The following is a 24,657-nucleotide window of genomic DNA, read 5'->3' as shown; positions in this document are numbered from 1 at the left end:
CCAGTGGCTGCAGCTCTGATTCAGTCCCTAGCCTGGGAACTTCCACATGCTGCAGGTGTGGCCCTAAAAAGCAAAAAACCAAACAAACAAACAAAAAAACCAAACCAAAAACTTCAACCAAATTAATACACACGCCTCTTACAGGTAAGAAGGCAGTGGTATGACTATTTAATAAATATCAAGAATATTTATAAACTTATAAATTCAGAGAGCTCAGAGACCCTGAGCATTATTTAGTATAAGGTGAAGGTAACAGTGGAGAAAAAGAGAGTCAAGGGAAAAACTAGGGTCCTCAAGACCTTCTATCAGCTGCACACTAACTAACCATGATGCATTCTGGGAGCATGTAAAAACAATGGTGCTATGTCCCAGGTGTTTTTATTAAAAGTCCACAGAATTTGGAAATGTAATTTTTCACTATGATAAATTAACATCATACTAGTTTCAGTGGAACTGGCACTGTGTTTTCACAATAGCAATTATGACCATGTACTTGTTTACATATCTTTTGTCACACTAGACTCTAAGATTTCCGAAGGAAGAAACCATATCTCTACATCTCAATATCCTAGGTAGAGACCAGTGCTGACATAATATTTAATGAATTTATGAAAGAATAAATGAACAAACTTCAGTGAAAAAGACACAGGTAAATCAGATACCTAATTTAAAATGATGGTAAAATTCTTCAGAAGAATGCTTTGAGTAAATGGGGCTTTTGCTTTGCTACACTGTCTATCATGAATATGCAAAAACTATGAAGAAGAAAAGTGGCCCCAAATGAATAAGGTGGCCAAAAGATAAGTGTCAAACTGGAAAACTTAGAGTTACTGTATTTGCAATTTACTGTGATAATTATTACGATCAAAAAACAAGGTGATTTCAATAAAAGATCTTAAGAGGCTGCAAGTTGTTTGTGCTCTCAGGTATTAAATGACAGAAAAATTTTAAAAGTTATTTAAAAATAAATAAGATTTTCATTTTTATATTCTGAAAATGCTTATACAGTATAGAATTAGTGATTATTATTTAAATTACTACTTCTGAGTTATAATAAAAATAACTTTGATGATGGTCTCTAAGATTCAGTAAGATATTATGCAACTATAATTTTTTATTCTAAAATCAAATAGCCACAAGATTTTGTATGAACTGTCATGAATTTAATATAAGACCTTTTAACAATATGAAAAACCTTGTCAAGTATTTCAGTTATACAGAAATAATGTAAAACAATACACTGGGCCAAACTAGTTATCCATAAATGTGAACATTCTTTACTTAAGGAAGGTATACATGAATGTGTGTCTCTGTCTTCTATGAAACTGACCTCAAAAGATTTTTTTTAAAAAGATCAGGATGCTTAAATAGAAACAAAAGTTACCTTGCCTTCGTAGTTCATTTTTAACAGCTTCAACACCTCCTGTCTTTTCAATGAAGTCATATATAACTTTTGATGTTTCTCTGTCTTTAAGTTGTGCCTCTGAGATTCCACACATATCAAAAAGATTCTTCAATTCTGGATCCAAATTATTTAACTACAACAGACAAAATAACTGATAAAAACTATAAAAACCATCTCAATTTTTTAAAAAAGCATGACGAAATTTTATTTTCACACCTGTGCCCTTTATGAAGTTATTTTAAGTTTATACATTTTTAATATAGTTAGATTTTTATATACTAAACTTTCTCATAAAAACAGAAAAGATAAGAACAAAGAAGGCATCTCATTCAGCTTTTTACTAATCCCTTCATGATTCAGATATCTCTAATACCTATTCTATCTCGTCCCTAAATAAGATTTGTGTATAGTCACAAATAACCACAAAAAAAAGTAAATCAATTTGAAGATTTGAGGTCAAGAACCTCTTTATAATTCAACTACCCTGTACAGTGCCCAATGCAAAGAGGTACTCAAAAATACTGTGGCACTAACACTGCAGTTATAACAAAAATAATGAAAAGGATTTTTGACCCCAATCACAAATAATATTTCTTTTCAAAATAATCTTTTCAAACCTTGATTATCTGTCAAATGTTAAATTTGTATACTTAGGTAACCAAAAGGTAAAAATGTTAAAAAAAATTTATTTTTGCCAGCAGTTTCACCTACTTTGCTCATAATGCTATAAATTAATGAATGATGAAATTGCCAAAAAACATCAGTAGAATAAAAAAAAAAATCCAGATAATTCAACAACCAGATACTTATATACTATATTTAATTATAGTTTAATTATAGTGCTTTCCAGTAATTTGTCTTATTATTTCCCTGAAATGATCACTTGAAGAAATAATTTTCTTCACTTGGCTTTCAAAACACAAAGATTTTATATTACAGTAGATAAAGCAAAAGAGTTAAAAAAAAAAAAAACCTTTCTCTTTAGAAGACTTAGCCATCAATGAGAGAACAATCTATTATTCTAAACCTTAGTAGAATATATACGTAAATAAAGCACATTCAAATTAAAAAAAAAATGATTAAGAATAAAAGTCTAAAGACAGGCCATGACATTTCTACATATTTAGAACAGTAATGATTAAAGTGTGAAAGGCACTTACATCAAAGCCAGTATTTGGATCCCAACCAACATGTCCAATGTGCCTAAAATAATAAAAAAATAGAAAAATGAAATGCATGAATGGCATTAAAAACATAATATCGATGAAATCCAATCCACCCAGTGAATTTCTGAGCTGAAATTATAGTTCTCATAGACATAACCATACTCAGGGAAAAACTGTTCAAGTAATCAAGACACTTGGATTCTAGCCCTGGCTCTGCTACTAATTGAGCCTCAACATTTTCGTACAGTCTTTCTGAGCAGCCATTTCTTAACCAACAAACTAGTGCTATATTTATAAGAGAATAAGAATTTTGTAATGAAGTAATAGAGTGTAAGAGAATGCTTGAAATACATCAAGTAAATAGCAAAGGTTTGATGCCTACTATAGACTGTGTCTTCCGAAAATTCCTTTAAGACCTAGTCCCCAGTGTAACGGCTCCTGGAGATGAAGATTTGGGGAGGTAATTAGGTCATGAAGGTGATCCCTCAAGAATGGGATTGGTGCCCTTCAGAAAGAGGCCCAGAGAGCTGTGCCACCCTCTTTTGACATGTGAGGGAGGACACAGTGAGAGGATGGCTGTCTATGAACCAAGAAGTGGGACCTCACAAGACACCAAATTTGCTTGCCTCTTCCCAGTCTCTGGAACTGTGAGAAATTGACAATTTCTCTTGTTAACAAGCTACTCAGTCTACAGTATTCTGCTGGCAGCCCCAAAAGACTAGGACAATGCTTTAGGCAATTTCCAAATAACGATTTACAGGGAAAAGTGAGAAGTCATTTTCATATCCAATGATTATTTGAAAAAACAACTTTTATGTAATTTTTCTTTTCTGATGGGTGGAAAAGTAAAAAAACCTAAGATTTATAAAGGGTCTACTGAAAAATAGCCTTTTAAAAACTCAAAATTTATAGCTAAAAAGGTCTGTAAGTGATAAACATAAAGGTTTCCCCCAAAAAGAATACAAAATTTTCTAACAATTTAAAAAATCAAGAGCAAAAATGAGTGAATCAAAAAGTAAAGAATAATAAAAGAAATGGCTTACTGGAAATTGCTTGGTGTTCCAATATCTGCCTTAGTTAACCTCTTTTTTTTAGCTTTTCCTTTTTTCTTTTCTTTGGTATGGGAAATGTTGTTGACTTGTGGACCATAAAACCTATTTGTTGTGATTTCTGGGTTTTTTATGTCAACTGTTGCCATGGGTAGATTAGGACCTGCAAATAAAGTCAAAATAATATAAAGGGGATAAAATTTTAGGTATTACAATCATAATTTAAAAATTTAAACATCTTTTTCTGCAGTAGAAACACTGCATTACTGTAGATTATTTAAACCTTAAACTTGTATGTTAATTTTTTATAAATAATACATTTCAAGATTTCCTAATTTCAAAAATCTATTAATACATTCTTAAACACATTAGAATAGATACATTATTTCAAAGCAAATGTGTATTTTTATAACATTAAATCTCATGAAAAACACAAATATTCAACAAGAATTTAAATTTAATGGATAGGATTCCTTAAATTTTGACTATTAACAGCTTCACATACAACACATTACTCACTGGTAAGGTAGCATACATTACATAAGAAGAGTTAAAGAGAAGAAGCATCTACTTCGTTTTAAATCTAACGAAGAAAAAGATGAATGAAAAAAAAATAAATAAATCTAACGAAGAAATCTAGTCTTCTTTGTTTCAAATTTATTAGTCTATGAGGAAAGAAAATTGTTACTACCATTTTTTTCAAAACTGCTATTTTTATCATAATATTTCCCCATTATTATACATACACGTTGACTATCAGAAGTATAGAGCTCAAAAATATAAAAGAATTCTCAATACATTCCATCTTCCACAGGAATTAATAGCAAAAAGATCTCAGGCATCTTCACGTATTATTAATAGCATCTTCAGGAGTGACACAAAATATAGCACAAAAATTTGTTTTATAATTCACAAAAATATTCTTGGTCTTAAAACTATGAGATTCTGAATGAAACATATTCAAATTAAAAATTCCTTATACATTTAACCAAAGGTCAACACATGATCCTTAGAGATTCCATTTTAATACATGATTCTTTGACAAAACCTCCTATCAGACCAAATTCCTCTGAGATAATTATATTAATGACAACTTTTTAAATGTTGTATAAAGCACAAGCACTATTGTGTGGAGAAAGAGACTGCTATCTTTAGAAAAGGCCCACTTGCAAAGCTGGCCCTTAGCTGGCATCTGGGATCTAGGATTTCAAGAGAGTTCCCATTATTTCCTTAAAAGATGGGCTTACTGTGTCTCAACAACCTGTGCTAACAACATGGCTTATGTTAAATATCTGCTTTCCTTCTGGGAGTCTAGAGCCTTGGTATGTGCTAGACAGAATATGCCCACGTGATTTAATCCCCAACAGACCTGAGGCACTGAGCTTCTCCTTTAGCTCACTTCAGGTATGGTGCAGCAATTCAGTGCTAGAGAAATTAAGTACATCCTCTGTGCCTCTAATGAGAGAATACTCTTGGAAGCTTGTGTGTAGTTTACCCCAGATTCAACCCTTATGAATTTCTCTTTTGTTGATTTTGTTTTATATCCTTTCACTGTACTAAATCTTTGCCACAAGTACTACTATGTGCTCAGTCCTGTGAGTCCTTCTAGCGCATCACCAACTGTAGGGTGGTCTGTGGAATCCCCAACACAATTATAGAATGGCAGATAGAAACCCCAATAAATTATAGGCTAATGTATGTTAGGTGATCACTAAATGCCAACTGGACTGTAATTCTTCAATTGTGCTGAAAACCTCAAATGTATCCTATTCATTAAAGTTGTCTGAAATAAAAATGTTTACCTACATGAGGAAAATATACATGACTCATTTTCTCTCTCTTAACTGCACTATTAGAGATGAAAATATACTTAAAATCATGAACGCCATTTACCACTTTATCAGATAGACAACTTGGAAAGATGTGTATTTTTAACATCACCAAAATTCAGCTATTTTCTCTCAATGAAACTCAGAGTCTTCCTACATAAGTACGATATGTACAAGTCTAAAAAGTTCTATTTGTAATTTCATACAAAACTCCATGGGAAGGTGCTCAGATTGGCAAAAAACAAAAATTATTCTTGGAAAAAAAATGGAAGCTAGTGAACAATATGGATAAAGCTATCAAAAGGTGATTCAGTGTCAAGGAGTAACCTGAGAATAATTGGATTAAAAATTAAAGGTTAGTTAAGCAATACAGAAGGCTTATTAAATAGCAGATAAAGACCTGGATTTTCATTTGCTCCCTTACAAGACTTTACTGAAGTTCCACAAAATAAGGGACTTATTAAAAACATTCAGAATTCAAGTATTAAAGGGTTGAATTTGGATCATACCAATATCTTCATAGACTTACTTAGTGATCTATTTTTACTTCTCATTCTTCCTTTTCTGCTTTCTCTCTTTTTATAATTTATCATTACCAATTATTATAACAAATGCTGCCCACAATAAAATGCTACAAATTATTATTTACTCTCCTATCTTTATATTTAATGAAATTTAGGATCTTAAGACAGATTTAGGTTATCAGTTACGCATTCTCTTAATACGTCATCCTTCCTGAAATAGGTATCAAAATAGCAATAATAAAGGAGCAACCAGATTCATTAAAGAATAACAAAAATTTAATAACTTGGAGCTCCCATTGTGTCCCATTTATTTCTGCTGAGAAATAAACCCGACTAGTATCCATGAGGATGTGGGTTCCATCCCTGGCCTCAGTCAGTGGGTTAACGATCTGGTATTGCTGTGAGCTGCAGTGTAGGTCACAGATGCGGCTTGGATCCCACATTGCTATGGCTATGCTACAGACTGGTCATTACAGCTCCAATTTGACCACTAGCCTGGGAACTTCCATATGCCGTGGGTGTGGCTCTAAAAAGACAAACAAACAAAAAAACTAATGACTATAATTTGCTTTTAGGAAAAAATAAAAATATTTTTATACTGCTTTAGTTTATATAAAAGTAATCTATTATACTATGAATGTCCTAAATTGGTGGGTAAAGTTAAGTTTAATAGTTTAAATTATCTAAGCTACAAATTTTTTCTCTGGGAAATTATAAAGTTAACATTCCTGTAAGCCTGATTTATAACTCACTAGAGAAAATAACTCAGCCATCACTTAAGAAAGTTCAAGGCTGAAGAGGACATGAATAAAATATATGTCATATGAGAATGAAAACTAAAGATCCCCCCCATTCCTCTACCCCAAAATCAGTGTATATATATATATATTGTTATGCATCTGCCAGTTTATAAAGCTATGGCATTAGCTACTTAGTGTCATTACACACACAGTTCATCAGTACCGGCTAAGGCATAATTTAATTAAGTCTATGTAGAAAAATCTGTATTACAGAGGTGAACAGAAAGTTGGTATTAGCTGGGAAATTAGAGTTTTCTAAATCTCTCATTTTATAGATTAAAACCTAAGGACAAGAATAGTCAGGTGAACTGCCAAAAGAGATTAGTGACAAAGTCATACAACTAGTGACAAAGGCAAAGATGAACTCTGCTATCTTGGTTCTTAATCCACTACTCTTTCTATGAACTATTCTAACTTTTACACAAAAGCCAAATGACAAGATGACTGATAATGCTACCTTTACAAATGCTATATTTCATTTCTTTACCAATGTATCAATTCTCTCAGTTTGTAGTCCAACAGCTCATCATTTAAGAAATATTTACTAATAACTTCTAAAACTTAGAAAAAAAGATTTCTTACACATTTAAGAGATTACATATTTGGCTATTTCTGTTGACAATAGTCATTTGAATTTTGAAGATGTTAGGGAATAAATTTAAAATAATGTTGTAAACCCCAATTAAATATTTGTTTCAAAAATGACAGACTAACAAAGTGATAACTTGTATAAGGCACAGAGTCTTTTTTTAAAATAAAGCTTATGAAAGATATGGTAACAGAGATACTCTTAAATCATTTCTATTAAAGTTTAATTATTCCATTTATGAAATTACACTCATCCTAAGAACACATACTAAGTAAATATATAATGAAGAGGGACATAGCCTGCTTTTTAAAAAAGCAGTCAAATGACAAATTACCTTCTTCTGATTAAGGACAACTGTCACAGAAAAAAATTTTTTTTAAATATTCTCACTGAACAGCATTTCCAGTTAATTTTAAAACTAAATGAACAAACTAAAGTCTTCCCCTCAATTACATAAAAAGCAGAGAGCTCTCACCAAGGTAATTTAGTTGAGAAACAGGTGGCCTAGAGGCCTCTGATGTCAAGCAGTCATGAAGCTGAGAACAAATCATTGGAAAGCATCTAAGCTAAAAGGTGAGACTGACCAATAAAGAAAAAAAGGAAAATGTATGGATTAGGAGTTAAAGAGGAAGACACTGAATTTCATTTCAGGAATATATGTTCCTTCTCCATAAAGTGTCTTTTTAATAGTTACAATTTGAAAAGGTCTGTTAAACTCATAATCTAAATGAGGATCTGGGACAAAGCACCTGCACAGATACTGCAAGACATTTAAGGTGTCCATTGCCACCTAGTGGCAGTGCACTAAATGCAGAAAAGTAATATGCCATCTTCAAAATAGTGGTCTCTGATGGCAACTGACTGCAAAGCAGGAAAAAATATTAAAACTTCTGTTAGTAATTATTCTATGTATACTCTGTAAAAAAGCATGCAAATTTTGGTAACATTTGCTGTATAATTTTGTATTTTAATGAAAACATTTTAAAAATTTTCTGTTTATTTAATGAAAAAAGTTTGGGACCACTGTGCCAAAGGTTTAAAATTACATACCTAAAGGTTTAAAACCAAGAGCAATCTCAGAGAATGAAACTGTGTTTAATTATGAGTCTCTCTTAATCGGGGTAATAAAATTGTGAGTCACCACTGTCACATAAAGAATATCCAAATTCTATCTATTATGGATTAGCTACCTCTTCAGAAATATATTTTATATGTATTGAAAAGATTAAGGTAAAAAATATTTACATCCTTAACTTTAATTACATTATATACACTTTAAAGTCTCAGGTTACTTTTCCCAAAGATAATTTACCACTAGAAAGCCTGCCACACTGGTACTTAATATATGCTCACAGAATGCAAATTAGTTTAATAAATTAAAAGAGATTAAAATATTGAACAAAAAACAAAAGAAAAAAATTCTAATGCTACATTAAATGTTTACAGATGAAGGACTTCTGACTCAGCTGCTTTTTTTGCATCCTCTGCTTCTGCCACATTCTAACTGCATATCTCAAGGCGTTACTTACCCTCTCTAGGTCTGTTTCTCCTTCAAAATCATCTTGATATAGCATAATGGTTAGGGGTCAGGCTCTGCAGTTAAATCACTTGAGACTGAATCCTGCTCCATTACATCCTAGTTTTGTGACCTTGAGCAAGTTATCTATCTGTGCCCATTTGCTCATCTATAAAGTAGGGATAATAGCAGCTATTTCATATGGTTTCTGGACAGTGTCTGGCAGATAGTAAATAATCATTAAATAGTAGCTGCCATTATTATCATCATAATTATCTTCATCATAAATAACTAATATTTATTAAGCACCAAGCTAAACACTTTGATTACTTACTTATCTCCAAGCAATCCTATGTCAGTACTAAAAACTTCATTTAAAAGGGAAAGTCAAAGTATACAATATTTGGCACATGGTAGGCATTATTGAAGGTTGTCAGATCTTCTTAAAATAGTAATAAGGTAAATAACCCACAATTTAATACAGCAATACTTGGTTCATGTTTTTGTATCAGGAAAATAAATTTAAGGACAAAATCAGAAGGTAAAACATCAGCTGAAAAGAAACCAAAACCAACAGCCACCACTACTTGTCATATATTAAGAACTCTGTATTCTATCGTTTCCCTGAATAATCATTCCAAATTCCGATTAGAGAATTTGAGATGCTTTAAAAAGCAGCAGCTATATTCCCCATTATAATGAAGGCTCCTGGAGCAATGGTTCACAACACCAGGGATCCCACTTCAATGTGAGAAAACCATGGATTCTCTCTCTCCCTAGAGAAAATAATATACAGTTTTTTAAATTACAGCACACAATTTCAGCAAGGTTTTTATGGGGTCCAGGATAAGACTCTCTGCCCCAGAGATCTGGGACTTTGTCCTGTATATCTTGGTATTCTGCTTTTATTCTTTGGTTTAAGTACATGTATTTTTAAAAGATGAATCCACAATTCTTCAAGTGTTCATTATCAAACTAAAGAGGATTATGTATAGCTACTGTTTTTTTTATACACCAGAATAGTAAATGTTCATTCTGAAAGGGACTAGTTTCATATTCCCAATGTGAAATAATCTTTCAAGTAAGAAAAAAAGATAAATATGAAAATAGGAAATGAACAAATATGCTAGATAAAACTTACTGCCTTTAAGACATTAAGACGAGGTGGTACCATTTCTAAACTTGATCAATTATGAATATGGAATTAAGATAAAAGAGTGATGTACACCCTATGTAGCTTTCCCTCACCTTATAAAAAAGTCCAAGAATATTACATTTCTAAGTCCCATTTGTTATTTATTTTAAAATAAGAACATAGGAGGTCCCTTGTGCCACAGTGGGTTAAGGATCCAGTGTTGTCACTCCCTATTGCTTGGGTTCAACCTCTGGCCTTCAGGAACTTTCACATGCTGTGGGAGCAGCCAAAAAAAAAAAGAATGCAAATAAACTATAGTATTTAATCATAGATATTACATATTATATTAGGTATTAATGTATGATACATGTTTCTACAAGGATTAAATTATAATCTAAAATCTTTTTGAGGAATAATTATCAAAGAGCTTACCATTTGGAGGGTCTCGTCTTTTCTCTGTTAGGAAATAAATTAAAAGAATGTTATTAGACATATGTAATACCAAAATCAACATAAAAATGAACTCATCTAAAGTCTTATTCCTAAGTCAATACATAAGTAGTTAAGAAAAGCTTCTCTGAGGAACTGGTACCTGAGTAGACACGTGGACAAAACAAGAGGGGGAGCAACATATTCAAAGGCCCTAAGGAGGGAAGAGCATGAAGGAACACCATAATACTGGACTGCAGTGAGCCAAAGAAAGAGAGGAAAGAGAGAAGTCACAAGGAGTTAGGGAACTGGATCACGTAGGGTCTCACAGGCCACAGGTTAAGGAATATAGTTTGTATTCTATATAGGATAGGAAGTTCTTATAGGGCTCTTAATAGGGCAAGTGCCATGATCTAATCTACATTCTAAAAGTTTTGCCTAGGGAGTTCCTGTGGTGGCTCAGCAGTGATGAACCTGACTAGTATCCATGAGGACGTGAGTTCGATCCCTGGCCTCACTCAGTGGATTAAGGTAGCAACAGGGGTGGTAAGAAATAGATGCAGGACATGTTTTTGAAGGTAGAGACAATGGGACTTACTGACAGGGTTTATGAAGAACCGTGGTGAACCACAGTGACAAGGTGGCGCCAATAGGCAAAGGAAAAACTGCAAAAGTAGTAGGGGCAGGTCTGATGGGGGTTGGGGAACATAAATCAAGGGTTCTGTTCAGACACACTAGGTTTGAAGGCAATTCTGATACTTGAATGTTCAAATGGAGTACCCAAGTCTGAAAATCAGGGGAGAAGTCTACGATATAGATAAAACTTTGAGAGTCAGCAGCATACAGACAGTATTCAAAGCTATGAGACTGAATGAAAGCACAAAGGTAATGAGGATACCCGGAGATGTCTGAGCACTGAGGCAGTCCACAATAATACTGAATAGCTACAGCTAATTAGGTAGGAGTAATACCAGGAGCACTTCTACTAATCCTGTGCATTCATACGCTTACAAACTTGGTTTGACACAATTTTTGTTTCAAGAAAGTTCAACAAAAGTGGTTGAAGAATTTTAAACAAAATATAATTTCCACAGATTTTCTGATACAAAAATTTCCAAAATAAGACAAATACCCGTAAACAATAATTTAATAATTAGTTTATAAACAGCCACAAATTAAAGTTAATAGGATTTAAATTGAGGGACAAGTTGAAAATATAAATGTATTACTCCATCTGGTGGTCTGATGAAGTAATTTTGTGAAACATGTAAGCACGTCTTATTTATGTCAATGAATGTTAAATCTCCAGTGTCCTAGGTAATGCTATCTCTGCATCCAGAGTGGAAATACTTAAGTTGGTGGTAAAACAAATATGGAAGGTATTTGCTGAGACAATGTCAAGTTCAGAATTTAAGTTCTAAAAAGCAATTACTTAGAAATATGACACTATCCTGGCTCAAGAGTCATTCTTGTGAGAAAAAAAAAGGGAAGGTTTGGTTGAACAAAGAAGAATGGGAGCTGAGGTGTTTGCTAGAAAAATTAGCAAAACAGTGTTTAATCATATCAGAGAATGCTTTTAGTATTGCATTACTAATCTACTACTTTTGGAGTACTGTGTTCAAATCTGGACATCATATTGAAGCTGGGCCATTTTCTCAAATCTGGACCATTTGAAGAAAACAAAAATCTATAGCACATTCAGAGCACAGTATACAGGATTGAGTCTATAAATTGCATCATGTGAAGAATAAGAAACTGGACCTGGTTTAAGCTAAAGAAGTAAAGGCCTAAAGAGGATATGACATGGCTTCTGACATTACATAGCTAGTAGAAGGAAAAGAAAACAAACTAATTCTTTTTTGCTCCAAAAGGTGCATCTAAGTTAAAGAGAGGTGAGGTTGAAAGTTTTGACTTAGCATAAATGATGAATCAAGCTGTCTCCCATATGTTGTGATCTTTCTGCTTCTGAAACACTAAGCCTAAAAGTTTAGGAACTATATAAAACAGAATTCCTGTACCAGGTGAAAAACACCTTTAAGTGACCTCTGTTTTTTAAAGTCAATCTACAATTTAAGAAGTATTTTTAAAATTCTTTTTTTTTTTTTTTTTTGTCTTTTTGCTATTTCTTTGGGCCGCTCCCGCGGCATATGGAGGTTCCCAGGCTAGGGGTCGAATCGGAGCTGTAGCCACCGGCCTACGCCAGAGCCACAGCAACGCAGGATCCGAGCCGCGTCTGCAACCTACACCACAGCTCACGGCAACGCCGGATCGTCGACCCACTGAGCAAGGGCAGGGACCGAACCCGCAACCTCATGGTTCCTAGTCGGATTCGTTAACCACTGCGCCACGACGGGAACTCCAAAATTCTTTTTTATATTGAAAATGTCACATAGTTTGACTGAAAGGAACCTCAAGGAGCCCCTGGCCTAGTACTGCAACATATCATTGACATAGGAACTGAACCATAAGTTACTCCATAGCATTAAATTATTTCCTAGCATGGAATCAATTGGTAAACACCTATGGTCCTCAAAAGAACAAAAAAACAACAGGCTCCTAATAATTCTCCTGTTCTCTCATTACAAGGGGGTTATAATAAGATGGCAGTAAGTGAGGCAACAACTTATTTTATTTTCATTTTACACTACTCCCCTCTTGGAAACCCATTAAAATGACAATAAACATGAATAAGATGGAATACATGCTTTTATACTCCTATTTTCCAGATGTAGTGCCCTCCTTTTCCATGATTTATTCCCTCTTATTGGTAAAATACTGCTTTGAGTACAGTGATTTTTCAAACTGGAGTAACATGTATCCTTGGATGTGCTCAAAGACTTTTCAAGATGTATATGGGCATGGCTAGTTTCAAGGGGATCTATTTGCTAATCTCAACTCCCATGTTATTTCTCCTAGAAGTGACCTGCTAATTATTAAGAAGATAATTTTGGGGAGGTTCACCTTTCCTAATAATCCCTTCCCACTTTACAACAGAAAGGGCTGGTACATTGTTCTACACCAATGAATTTAAAGCTCTCTACTATTCTATATCATTCTCTAATTTTTTTACATGTATTAATTAATATATTAAACTAAACTCCTTATGATTTCATAATCTACAACATTAGAGATAAAAGAGAGACAAGGTATTACAGGTAGTGTTTACAACTTTGCTTATTTGCTTCTAGACTTGCCTGAAGTCTTTGTTCACAAAATATAAAATACCTTTTTAAGTGTAACATATTTAAAGTGTTACAAATAACGCCATAAAAATGCAAATTTAACAGCCAGTATATATATATATATATATAAAATGTTATCAACAAAAGGTTATTGGAATTAATTCTTTAATAAATCCAAAAAAATTCACTCTCAATAAAAATATTACTTCTTTTAAGATAAGAACTGAAACCTGTTTTTTTTGTAAAGGGTCCATCCAGATAGTAAATATTTTGTGGGCCATTACAGTCTTTTGTCGTAACTATAAAATTGTGGCAAAAAAGCAGCCAAAGACAACATGTAAACCAACAAGCATAGCTTTGTTTCAATAAAACTTTATTTATAAACTTTATTTATAAAACTAGATGACTGTTCCACGAGTCATAGCTTGCCAGCTCCTGTTTAAAGGAATTAAAACAGAACAAAAAAAGCTTACCAGATTTCCTCTGTCGCCGGCCCAACAAGTCTGTAACTGCTTTTCGGAATTTTTTTGCTTCTTCTTCATTGGCAAAATTAAGAGCAACTTGACAGGTCTGAAATATTTTCATCAAAAAAAGTAAACAACAAAACCTACAAATTTAGCTTTACTGAACAAAAAAGTTAATAATCAACAGAAGTACATTTCTGAAGAAGGAAAGCTTAACCTTACTAGCAGTCAATAACTTACTTTATGACCTGAATAACTTAAGATAAGGTGAAAACTATGAAGCAGATAGAGAAAAAGACTACCATCAGAGAGGTTACCTATCACAGTAGGCAAATGTTAAACTGAATATTTACTTCATCTTCAGCTTAAAAAAAAAAAAAAAAGTAAATAGAATCCGATCCTTCAGTAGACCTCTACAAGTGTTTGGATTTGAAAAGGCAAATACTAGCAACATTGATCAAATGCAGATCAACTCTATCTTTACTAGTATATGTTTTTATTTTACAGCTTACTTATAGGTATTACTTAAGTTATAACCTTACTGCATGTAAACTACTAAACATGCGGAAACACGCTGATATTATGGCATTCAGTCCACACTTTTATATATGTACATGTATTTATGTACTATCAAGGAAAGTGTGAAAAATAATGAAGAAAATACTTTTTGCAGTAACATGGATGGACCTAGGGATTCTCACACTAAGTGAAGTAAATCAAAGACAAATAGCAAATGATATCACTTATATGTGGAGTTTAAAAAAATTGTACAAATGAACTTATTTACAGAAACAGAATCACAAACTTTGAAAACAAATGTATGGTTGCCAAAGGCGGTGGACTGGAGTTTTCGGATTGGCGAAGGCACACTTTTGTACATGAAATGTGTGATTGATGGGAACCCGCTGTATAGCACAGGGAACTTTACTCAATAGTCTGTGATAACCTATATGGGAATGGATATGTGTGTATGTATGGCTGAATCACTGCTGTAGAGAAGAAATTAATACAACATTATAAATCAACTATACTTCAATAAAATTAAATTTTTAAAAAATGAAGGAAATACTTTCTGAAAGGATGGATATATCATCTAATCCAACTGTTATTGTAGAATATTTAGGACACACAAATATGAAAACAAAACAAATTAAAATCACCCATAATCTAGTCACTGAATTTCTGTCAATATATGGTATAAAAATACTGACATTTTCAATGTATATGCAATACATTTTAAAAATTCTGTTTTTTTCCCTCATTTATTGTATTTTAATACTCTTTTAGGTCATAAACTCTTCTTTCATAAAATAATTTGAAGAGCAATATAATATTCAATATTTAAAAATTATCATGGATTAGTGGCTTCATTTTTATACATAGGAAAACCAAAACCTAGAGAGGTTAAACTATTCATCCAGAGTCATGCAGAGAGGTTCAGCTATCTGCCCAAAGATATAGAAAATAAAAAAGCCAAAAAACAAAATTAAAAAACCCTTTTCTAAATACGAAATTAATTTACAGCATTCTTTGAAACCTTTAATTATTATATATTTTTTCAGCCTCACTCACACATGTGAAAGTTCCTGGCCAGGGATCAAACCTATGCCATAGCAGCAACCCAGGCCGCTGCAATGACAATGCTAGATAGATCCTTAACCCACTGCGCCACAAGGGAACTCCTGAAACTTATTTTTAACTTTAAAAATCTTAGCCATTGCTTCCTATTAAGCCATAATATCTGTGAAGGGCCTTTCACAAGTAAAGTAATTCTTTATATTTTATAAGATGTTTACACAAAAAGCTCATAGATACTTTCTGTAGACAAACGTAAAAGCAATTACATTAAATAGGGCAATAAAGGAAATATGACTTACATCTCCAGCAAAGGTATGAAAATATCCTCTAGGACTATTATATACAAAGTTATTGTATAGCTCTTGTTCCCACAATAGTTTCCCATCCTAGAAAAAAGTACAAGTTAAAATAAGAACCAAAAAGAAAACCTCTAGGAATAAAAACAAAGCAGATGACTCATACTATGGGAATTGTTTATATTAATACACATACACAGACCACATACATGTATAATACCTAAGTAATGTATCACATTATAAGTAGTAACCAAACAGTAAATATTAGAAAATGTTTCCATCATAAAAACTATATATCAAGTGAGCTGAATTCACTATGCTAAGATATAATCTCATCAGCCAAGAATTCCCAAATACAGTCACCTGGGCAAACATAAAACTTAAACAATTACTAGATCATCAATGTTGGACAGAAGGGGTACATGCACAGACTATCAGTGCATATTTAGACTGTGTGCTATCAAATATTACAGGAGTACTTTATTCTCTTTTCCTCAATTATACAGATGCTGGGAGGGTCAAATATATCTTCTCAATACTGCTCATTAACAATCTTTGAATTCCTAACTTTTGCAGAGTGGTCTCCTAGCAGAAAGAGACTGATGATTAAAATGCGCAAAAGTTAAACTATGGTTAAGAGATCCAGGGATGACTGTCATATCTATAGCTATAGTACAAGAAATATAATTAACCTTAATACCAAAAGTAGCTAATTGCAAGTATTCAGCAATGGTTATCTATAATTGGAGATATATAGTTAGAGAAATATAATCATTGCCTTATTCTGAAATGCAAGGTTCTACCTAGATCACAATTTAAAAATATTTAACAACGCTATACACACATTATGACCACTATAATGGATTCCTTTCTTCTAAGTGGAGTTATATGTATATCTGATTTCTAAACAGTGCTTCTCATTTCTCAGCTGTCTTGGGGTATAGAGAAGTGGATGTTAAGACTTACTAATTACAAAGTGCAGTAACTTAAATCTCATTTAATCTCATGGAAATACTTTGCAACAGACCCAGATGGTTATGCCATTATACAAATAAATAAGCTAGAGCCCAGAGAAGTAAAATAGTTTGATTACAATCTATCTAACTATAAATATTATTCAGGAGTTCAAAGTCAGTTTTATTTTTATTTTTTTTGCCACATATAAATATTAAGAATTTAGTATTTTAAAATATCAATTAAATGAATACTGTTTTTATTTTGAATTGGTTTTATTTAAAATTTTCAGAAACCCGATTAAAGTATGTAATTATAAGTCCAGTAACAATTCTAGAAAAATATACATACAATGCCAAAACTCCTTAAAAACAAGTAATACCATATTCCATAAAACATGCATTAATATCAACTGCCACATGTTGGCCAAAAATCAGTCTCTATAGGAAGAAAAGATTTTAAAAGATAAATGGAGACATCTCAGCAAAAAGATTATTTTAATGTAACTATCAGAGACGAATACCTGACAAAGGGAATCCAATCTAAGGCAATGTGGATTTATGTTTGAGAGTGAGGGATATAAAGCTGTGAAAATCTGAACATTCCTATGTTGAGAAACACCATAAAATGGGCAGCAAATACATTATTATGGATATTACATGATGCTTTAAACATGGGCTAAAGTAAATAAGTACACACCAAGCTAAAATACAGCTCCACAGAAGAACAAATATACTAGTCTGAGGGTAGGGTGGAATAAAAAAGAGTGTAATCAGAAAAGGAGAGAATGTGTGGAAAGTCCAAGACCAAAAGGAATAAAAATAGACATACCAACAAAACCTTTAATGTGTAGAAAGATAAAACAGGGAACTATTCATGTTCTGGCCTAGGGTATGTTCTGAATTTGGTCACAATGCCCATGCTTCAACAACCAGAATCAAGCTTCACTCTTTTAATATTTTTTTTTATTTTATGATTTTTATTTTTTCCATTATAGTTGATTTACTGTGTTCTGTAAATTTTAATTTAATTTAAATATTACATACAGGATAAACAAATCTATACTAAATTACAATTAGGGTAGAAAATCTATTCACCTACAGTTTAAGCGGAAGCAAAACAAAACTCACCTTGATATCAAATATTCTTAAAAAATAAGATCTCTGTGGATTGTCCTTAACAAGACAAGCAACACCACTACACTTCTTTGACCACATACAGTTCCGATCTGCTGCATATAACTGTACCACTGCTGAAGACATAGTCTGCAAAATATAAAATTTATGGCCATTAGGTTCAAAATAACACTGAGGTAACTACAAGCCTTGCTGACACTTAGACTGCAATCTTACGAGAGACAAGAACCCCTCACCAATCTCCTAAATTCTGGATCCAAAGAAACAAAAAGGTAATAAACATTTGCTGTTTTTTTGTTTTGTTTTGTCTTTTTTTTTTTTTTTGCCATTTCTTGGGCCGCTCCTGCAGCATATGGAGGTTCCCAGGTTAGGGGTCGAATTGGAGCTGTAGCCACCAGCCTATGCCAGAGCCATAACAAAGCGGGATCCGAGCCTCGTCTGTGACCTCCACCACAGCAATGCCAGATCCTTAACCCACTGAGCAAGGGCAGGGACCGAACCCGCAACCTCATGGTTCCTAGTCGGATTCGTTAACCACTGCGCCACGACGGGAACTCCTGAAAATAATAATCATGTTTTGTAATTCAGGAATCTCACTCCTAAACCAGAAATTAAGAAAATTCTATTCTATTCTATTCTATTCTGCTTTTTAGGCCCATTCATGTACCATGTGGAAGTTCCCAGGCTGGGGATTGAATCAGAGCTGCAGCTACTGGCCTATGCCACAGCAACATGGGATCCAAGCCGCACCTGCAACCTACACCACAGCTCATGGCAACAGTGGATACTTAACCCACTGAGGGAGGCCAGGGATTGAATCCCCATCCTCATGGATATTGGTCAGGTTCATTACCTCTGAGCCACAACGGGAACTCCAAGGAAGTAATTTTAAATATAACAAATACTGTTATATAAAAATTATTTTCAGGAGTTCTCGTCATAAATTTAAATATAAAAACAAAATATTTATATGAATACATATTATTTTTTAACAGAAGGAAGTGAAATTACTAGAAATAGGAGAAAATTAAGTAATTTGGTGCATCAGTTTGATGAATACTGGGCATTATAATAAAAATAGATTACATTAAGATTTAAAGATGACACTATTTTGGTTAGTTAATTATGCCTGGGGAATTGCCCTCTTTTGATAAAAGAATTCCAGAGATCTATTCTATAAGCAAGTCTTCTAATAAAATAAAAATGTAAGACCAGTGTACTGGAGGTCAAAATTTCAGAAAGACTTTCTTTCCCAGGTAATGGTGCTTCATGTTGTTCTTAACTTTTGCAGACCAAACTCATCTTTGAATTTCAGACAGTAATGAGCAGGACACAAAGCAGCAGGAAAAGTTCCACAATAGCCATTTTAAAAATTATGAAAATAGCCTGGAAACTAGGACACTGGGTTTTAAAAAAGTAGACTGAAGAATGTTGGTATGCCTTTGGCCTGCTCAAAACATACCTATGTTCTGCAAGAGCCCGGTTTCAGCCCAATAGCTCCACAGGCTCCCTGATCCTAAACCCTAGCACTGAAAACTTCAGAAAAATAGATTTTGCATATATTATCCAAAGATGTTAAAGACCAAGTTGAAAATTTTAAAAATCAGATGAGAAAATTTGTTTTCAAAAAAAAAAAAATCATATAAATTGCAGCCCTTTTAGTAAGGTGCTATCAAAATGCATTCATCTCTAAAGAGAAAAGCAATTAGGAAACTAGATACCAAGGAAAGAAAAGTTCTAAAAATCTTACTTTTTAACCCGAAAACAAGAAGTTATAGCTTGAAAAAGAAAAAGTGTGTTATTAAATAGAGTCTGAAATTCCACTATGGAAATCCCCTTGGCCAAAGGACCAAATATTAACATTGTAAAAACAATGTCTCACTGTATATGTGAACTTAAAAACAACCCCCCCAATTCTATTTAAACATTTACATAAATTTAAAACAAATTCTTAAAACATTTGCTTTTAAGAAATAAAGACCTGTGAAACTATTTTATAATTTTCCAAACATGGTTGGCATTACAAACATATTTTAAAATAATTTAAAAAATTTTAATACTAGAGAACCCAACTAATCAGCAATTTTCAGTAACAGGATTTTCAAAATTTTGCTACAATATTGTTGTCAGTCCAAGTGTTCCTATTTCATTCCTTCTTATCTTCAACTGGCAAAGTCTGAAAATTATATAACCACAGAATCCTATAAAGGCCTTTTTCTGATTAATACAGAATAATTATGGTGAATGCAAGACTAACATAACATTTAATATACAGATGCCAGAAATAAAAAAACCAGTGACTATCCCTAAAACTCTAGATTGACAGTGGCTTAATTAAGTTTTTAAAAACATTCCTTCCATTCCATTACTTCTTGCCTTTCATAATCAAGAAGGTATTACTGAAAAACAACCTAAGGACAAGTGCTTAGGAAAGAAAACTTATTTCATATTAGCCCAATAATATTAGGGTTAAAATCTATAAATTAAAAGGAAAAAAGTAATATATCAATTTTTATAGAAACAGAACCTGTCCTATCTCATGCATTCCTGATACTTCAGTACTGAGTTACTGCAATAGCACGTCAGTCCTCAGAACTTTCACTGTCAAGGGCAGAAATAAGATAGAAGATGAATTCTGGGATGTGAATCCCTCCCACTGTCCTTTAGTAGGGCACTTCTACCTCTCAGGGACTGACTCTACATCAGTCAAGAAGTATCTCCCTGACTCTCTAGGTTGAAATGACTGCTTTTACTTCATGTTTCTTGAATACCTTTTTGTGTATCTTAGTTAAATTCTTGTTATGTTATAGGTCAAAAATAGAGTAATTTACTATATTGATTTTATCCAATAAGTGGACTGTAAATTCCTTAAGCATCTAAAATAGTTTTATAAGCCTATACTTCACCTATATTTTGCCAAGTAAGCAAACACGTGTTAAATTAAAAATTGCATACTCTGATTTTGACAACGCTACTACGATAATGAATAAGAGGATGACCTTTATTTTAGGGGATTTTAGTATATGGGATATGTCAGCAACTTAGTCTCAAGTGACTTAGAAAATAATATGCATGTATGTATATATATACACATAGAGGAACACATCGTAAAATGTTCTAAACCTCTGACAAATACAGATGACAAATACAGATATACTGGAATTCTCTGTGTTGCACACACAACTTTTCTTCAAATAGGAAATTATTTTGAAACAAAAAATTAAAAATACAAATGATTCATAAAAATGTAAGACTCTTAAACCCCCATAGTCACGACAGTCTGTGGGAAGGTGGCTCTCAGAAGCACTGCTACCTCTACTGCCACACTGACCCAAAACGAGGAAAACTGCCACTTTTTGCAAGTCCTTCTACACCAATGCCAACTTTGTTAAAAGGAGTTTCGTCTTGACTAAGACTCAAATCACAAACATCTACCGTTCTATAGTTTAAATTCCTTCACATTATCAAAACAACCATCTTATATAACAGGTCAGAATAAGAATTTAAGGTCAAGAAAATAAATGTTTCTTTATTATAGAATCAGTTAATGACAGAGAAAAGATGGAAAATACCAGGATTTTTAGATCCTTGCTTGATAACCAACTGCCTCTAACAAGTACTACTACTTAATACTATTTGAATAATTGTCTGGAATGATTATTTTAATAATAAAAAATATACAATGGTGTTAAAATAATTTTTAAAACTATTTTTAATAAATACTAAAAATAAACTGAGTGTGGAAAAAGAAATCATGAGTAATAAAGAACAGTCTTTTCTGCAATCCCAATGGCCTACATTAATAGTCAAAACATTTCAGCCTTTTAATGTGTGTATGTGGCCCCAAGTTCCTAAAAACTAATCTAGGAAAATCCACCTTAAGTTTCCTTGTTCCCTTCCTCTCTTCCTCCCTCTCTTCCTTCCTTCCTTCTTTCCTTCCTCCCTCCTTCTTTCCCTCCCTCCCTCCTCTCCTTCCTTTTTTTTAAGGCCACACTGGTGGCCTATGAAGTTCCTGGGCTGGGGTGGAACTGGAGTTGCCGCTGAAGCCTAGGCCAGCCGTGGCAACACCACATCCGAGCCACATCTGCAACCTACGCTGCAGCTTGTGGCAACTCTGGATCCTTAACACACTGAGCGAGGCCAGGGATCGAACCTGAATCCTCACAGACACAATGTCAGGTTCTTAACCCATTGAACTACAATGGGAACTCCCACCTTAGGTTTTCTTAATATATAAAACCTAAGATTTAAACATGTTACTAGATTCTCTAATGATATACTCACATGAGATATCCCATTATCCTGAACATGAAATTTTAATAAGAAACATAACAGGAATTTTAAAAGTAGAGAAAGAGAATTTGGTTATTCCTCAATTAAAAAATTTAAATATATAAAATTTGAATTCTTATAACTACTTAATTATACAGTACTCTCAAAGAGTAATTTCCTAAATAAAGTATAACACCCCAGTCACATGGCAATCTAAAAAAAAAATACAGAAATCACCTACTTAAAAAACAGAAACAATATTCATAAGTGATGAATACCAGTAAATATCATCAAGAAAAGAAAACACAAATAATCCACTCTGAAAAGAAGAGATTTTTATCATCTAATAATTCCCACAATGAGAAATAAACAGAAGAAAAAAGAAAAAAAAAAAAAAACAAGGAAAGGGTAGAGATTTTAAAAGAAAGCATCAAAGTCAGAAGACTCCATAAAAAATAGTATTTTTAAAAAACAAAGCTAGAGGACTGGAAGAGGAGGTGTATAAAAGCCTAACAAAGAATAGTGAAGAAAAATGGAGACATAAAAACAGCTATTGCCTTAGGGACCAAGCACAAGCAGTCTTTTAGGTCTTATTGGCTATTTAAGAAAACCGGTGTCAGGTGCATTCATCCATCAAATGTTTATTGAGTACCTTCTATTAACAGGGGACTGTGACAAACGGGGGTGGGGTGGGAATAAAAATTGGGTAGAACATAAAAATGAACTAGACATGGTCCTCCTGAAACCTATGTTCAAATGGGCAAAGAGACAATAGTAACTACTACAAATACTACAAAGGGAAAATCTGGTATGCAAGGAAAGTATAAAACCTAGCTAGCATGGGAAGGCTTCCCTAAAGTGACACTGTACCTGAAAGATGAAAAGAGCAAGAGCAGGGGAGGGGGGGCCAGCGCAGAGAAGAAACATCATTCTAGATAAAACATCAACAAAGACCCTACCATGAGAAAGTGCTAGGGGAGTCTGGAAAGATGTGTGGGGTGGAAGATAAGAAAGAAAAGGGTGGAATGGAATGAAGTTACAGACTTCATTTGATATTAAAGTTAACATTAAACATCTTAACTCTGCTTCAGAGAGATAAACAGCCACATACAGTTTGGAACCCCTGTCTGGAGAGGTGGTACAGTGGGTTTATCGTTCCTGTATTGGCCCTTGGTGCCTCTCAGTAGTCAAGTTCTTATATACTTTCCTCCCCCATTGACTCTGGGTTTGTCCATATGACTTGCTGAACCAATAAGACCTGGGCAAAGTAGAGCTTGAGAAGCACCTGCACATCGTGGCCTGCCCTCTTGGAACGGCTGCCCTAACGCCTGGAGACAAAGACCACATAGAGAACATGGCCCCAGTAATGTTTCCTGCCCTTGCTAAACCCAGTTCCCATTAGACCTGCCAGGTGAATGCCACTGCATGAGTAACTCTTAGTGAATAGGAAATACTAAATAATAGAATGAAATATAGAATTAAAAAGTCATTAAGGAAGCAAACATGCTGAGAAATTTCAAGTTCATTTGGTAAAAACAAAGAACCTGGAACAGGAAAAATTATGATCGCTGATGTAGCTAGTATACAGGGGTTTCCCCATTAGTACTCACAGATACAAAAAACAACGCTCTGAGGAAGGATGCCTAATGGAGTGCTTCCTTAACAGCAGAGTTGTTATAACTCCTTTGCAGTCTAGCTCACGTACCAAGAAAATAGGGGCAAGCATTACTTACACAAACTTGCTTATGTGGGATAGTAATAAATTTATAAAACACTGAGAGAAAAGCCTTTAGTAATTAGGAGGGATGAAAAATATTACATAATCAAAGATATTATAGTGTTAAAGAAGAGCTATAACAGGCGACAACTCTAAAAAAGTCTTACCATGTTCAAGAGAAATAAATTCATGATAATTTGCACCTTACAGTAACAACAGACTTTGGAGCAAGGAAACACAGCACAGTAAAATATATGGTACTCAAAATGTTCACATAGATGACCTAGCTTATCACAGTGGAGTTCAAATAAGTTTAGTTTGGTATATTTAAACCAGGGTAAAGAAGTAGCACATTTTAGAAAGATTTCCATCAAAGCCATTAAAATAATTCAAATCTTCAGAACCTTAAAATTATCCAAAACTCAAAAACAGACAAACAAAAATTACCCAGAACTACTCAGGTAACTGGAATTTTCTAGATCATCAAGAAAAATACTCAATTCATTAAATAAACCATAGTTCAGCTACACAATGGCATACTACACAGCTGCTAAAAAAAAAGAGGCTAAGTCATGAATCTTGAAAGATACATTGCTATGTGAGAAAAAAGCAAGAC

The 24,657-nt window shown here is 33.4% G+C and overlaps 1 protein-coding gene across 2 annotated transcripts in view; it reads right to left on the bottom strand.

Moving 5' to 3' along the window:
* Positions 1–24,657, bottom strand: part of WASL (WASP like actin nucleation promoting factor) — a 67,260-nt gene that overhangs the window by 17,538 nt on the left and 25,065 nt on the right. For both annotated transcript variants that reach the window (XM_021079051.2, XM_003134725.6), the window contains exons 2-8: positions 18,047–18,181; positions 15,966–16,052; positions 14,098–14,194; positions 10,446–10,469; positions 3,615–3,783; positions 2,566–2,608; positions 1,385–1,538 (exon numbers count right to left, since the gene is read on the bottom strand). In XM_021079051.2, coding sequence (XP_020934710.1) covers positions 1,385–1,538; positions 2,566–2,608; positions 3,615–3,783; positions 10,446–10,469; positions 14,098–14,194; positions 15,966–16,052; positions 18,047–18,181 — 709 coding nt within the window. The remainder of the gene's footprint in view (positions 1–1,384; positions 1,539–2,565; positions 2,609–3,614; positions 3,784–10,445; positions 10,470–14,097; positions 14,195–15,965; positions 16,053–18,046; positions 18,182–24,657) is intronic.

Source organism: Sus scrofa, chromosome 18, assembly GCF_054392235.1.
Source record: "Sus scrofa isolate SSC_HxYL_T2T_F1_AM1 chromosome 18, Sscrofa_HxYL_maternal_Yorkshire_Landrace_v2.0, whole genome shotgun sequence".
Taxonomy (NCBI): domain Eukaryota; kingdom Metazoa; phylum Chordata; class Mammalia; order Artiodactyla; family Suidae; genus Sus; species Sus scrofa.
This window is presented reverse-complemented; position numbering and strand designations above follow the sequence as displayed.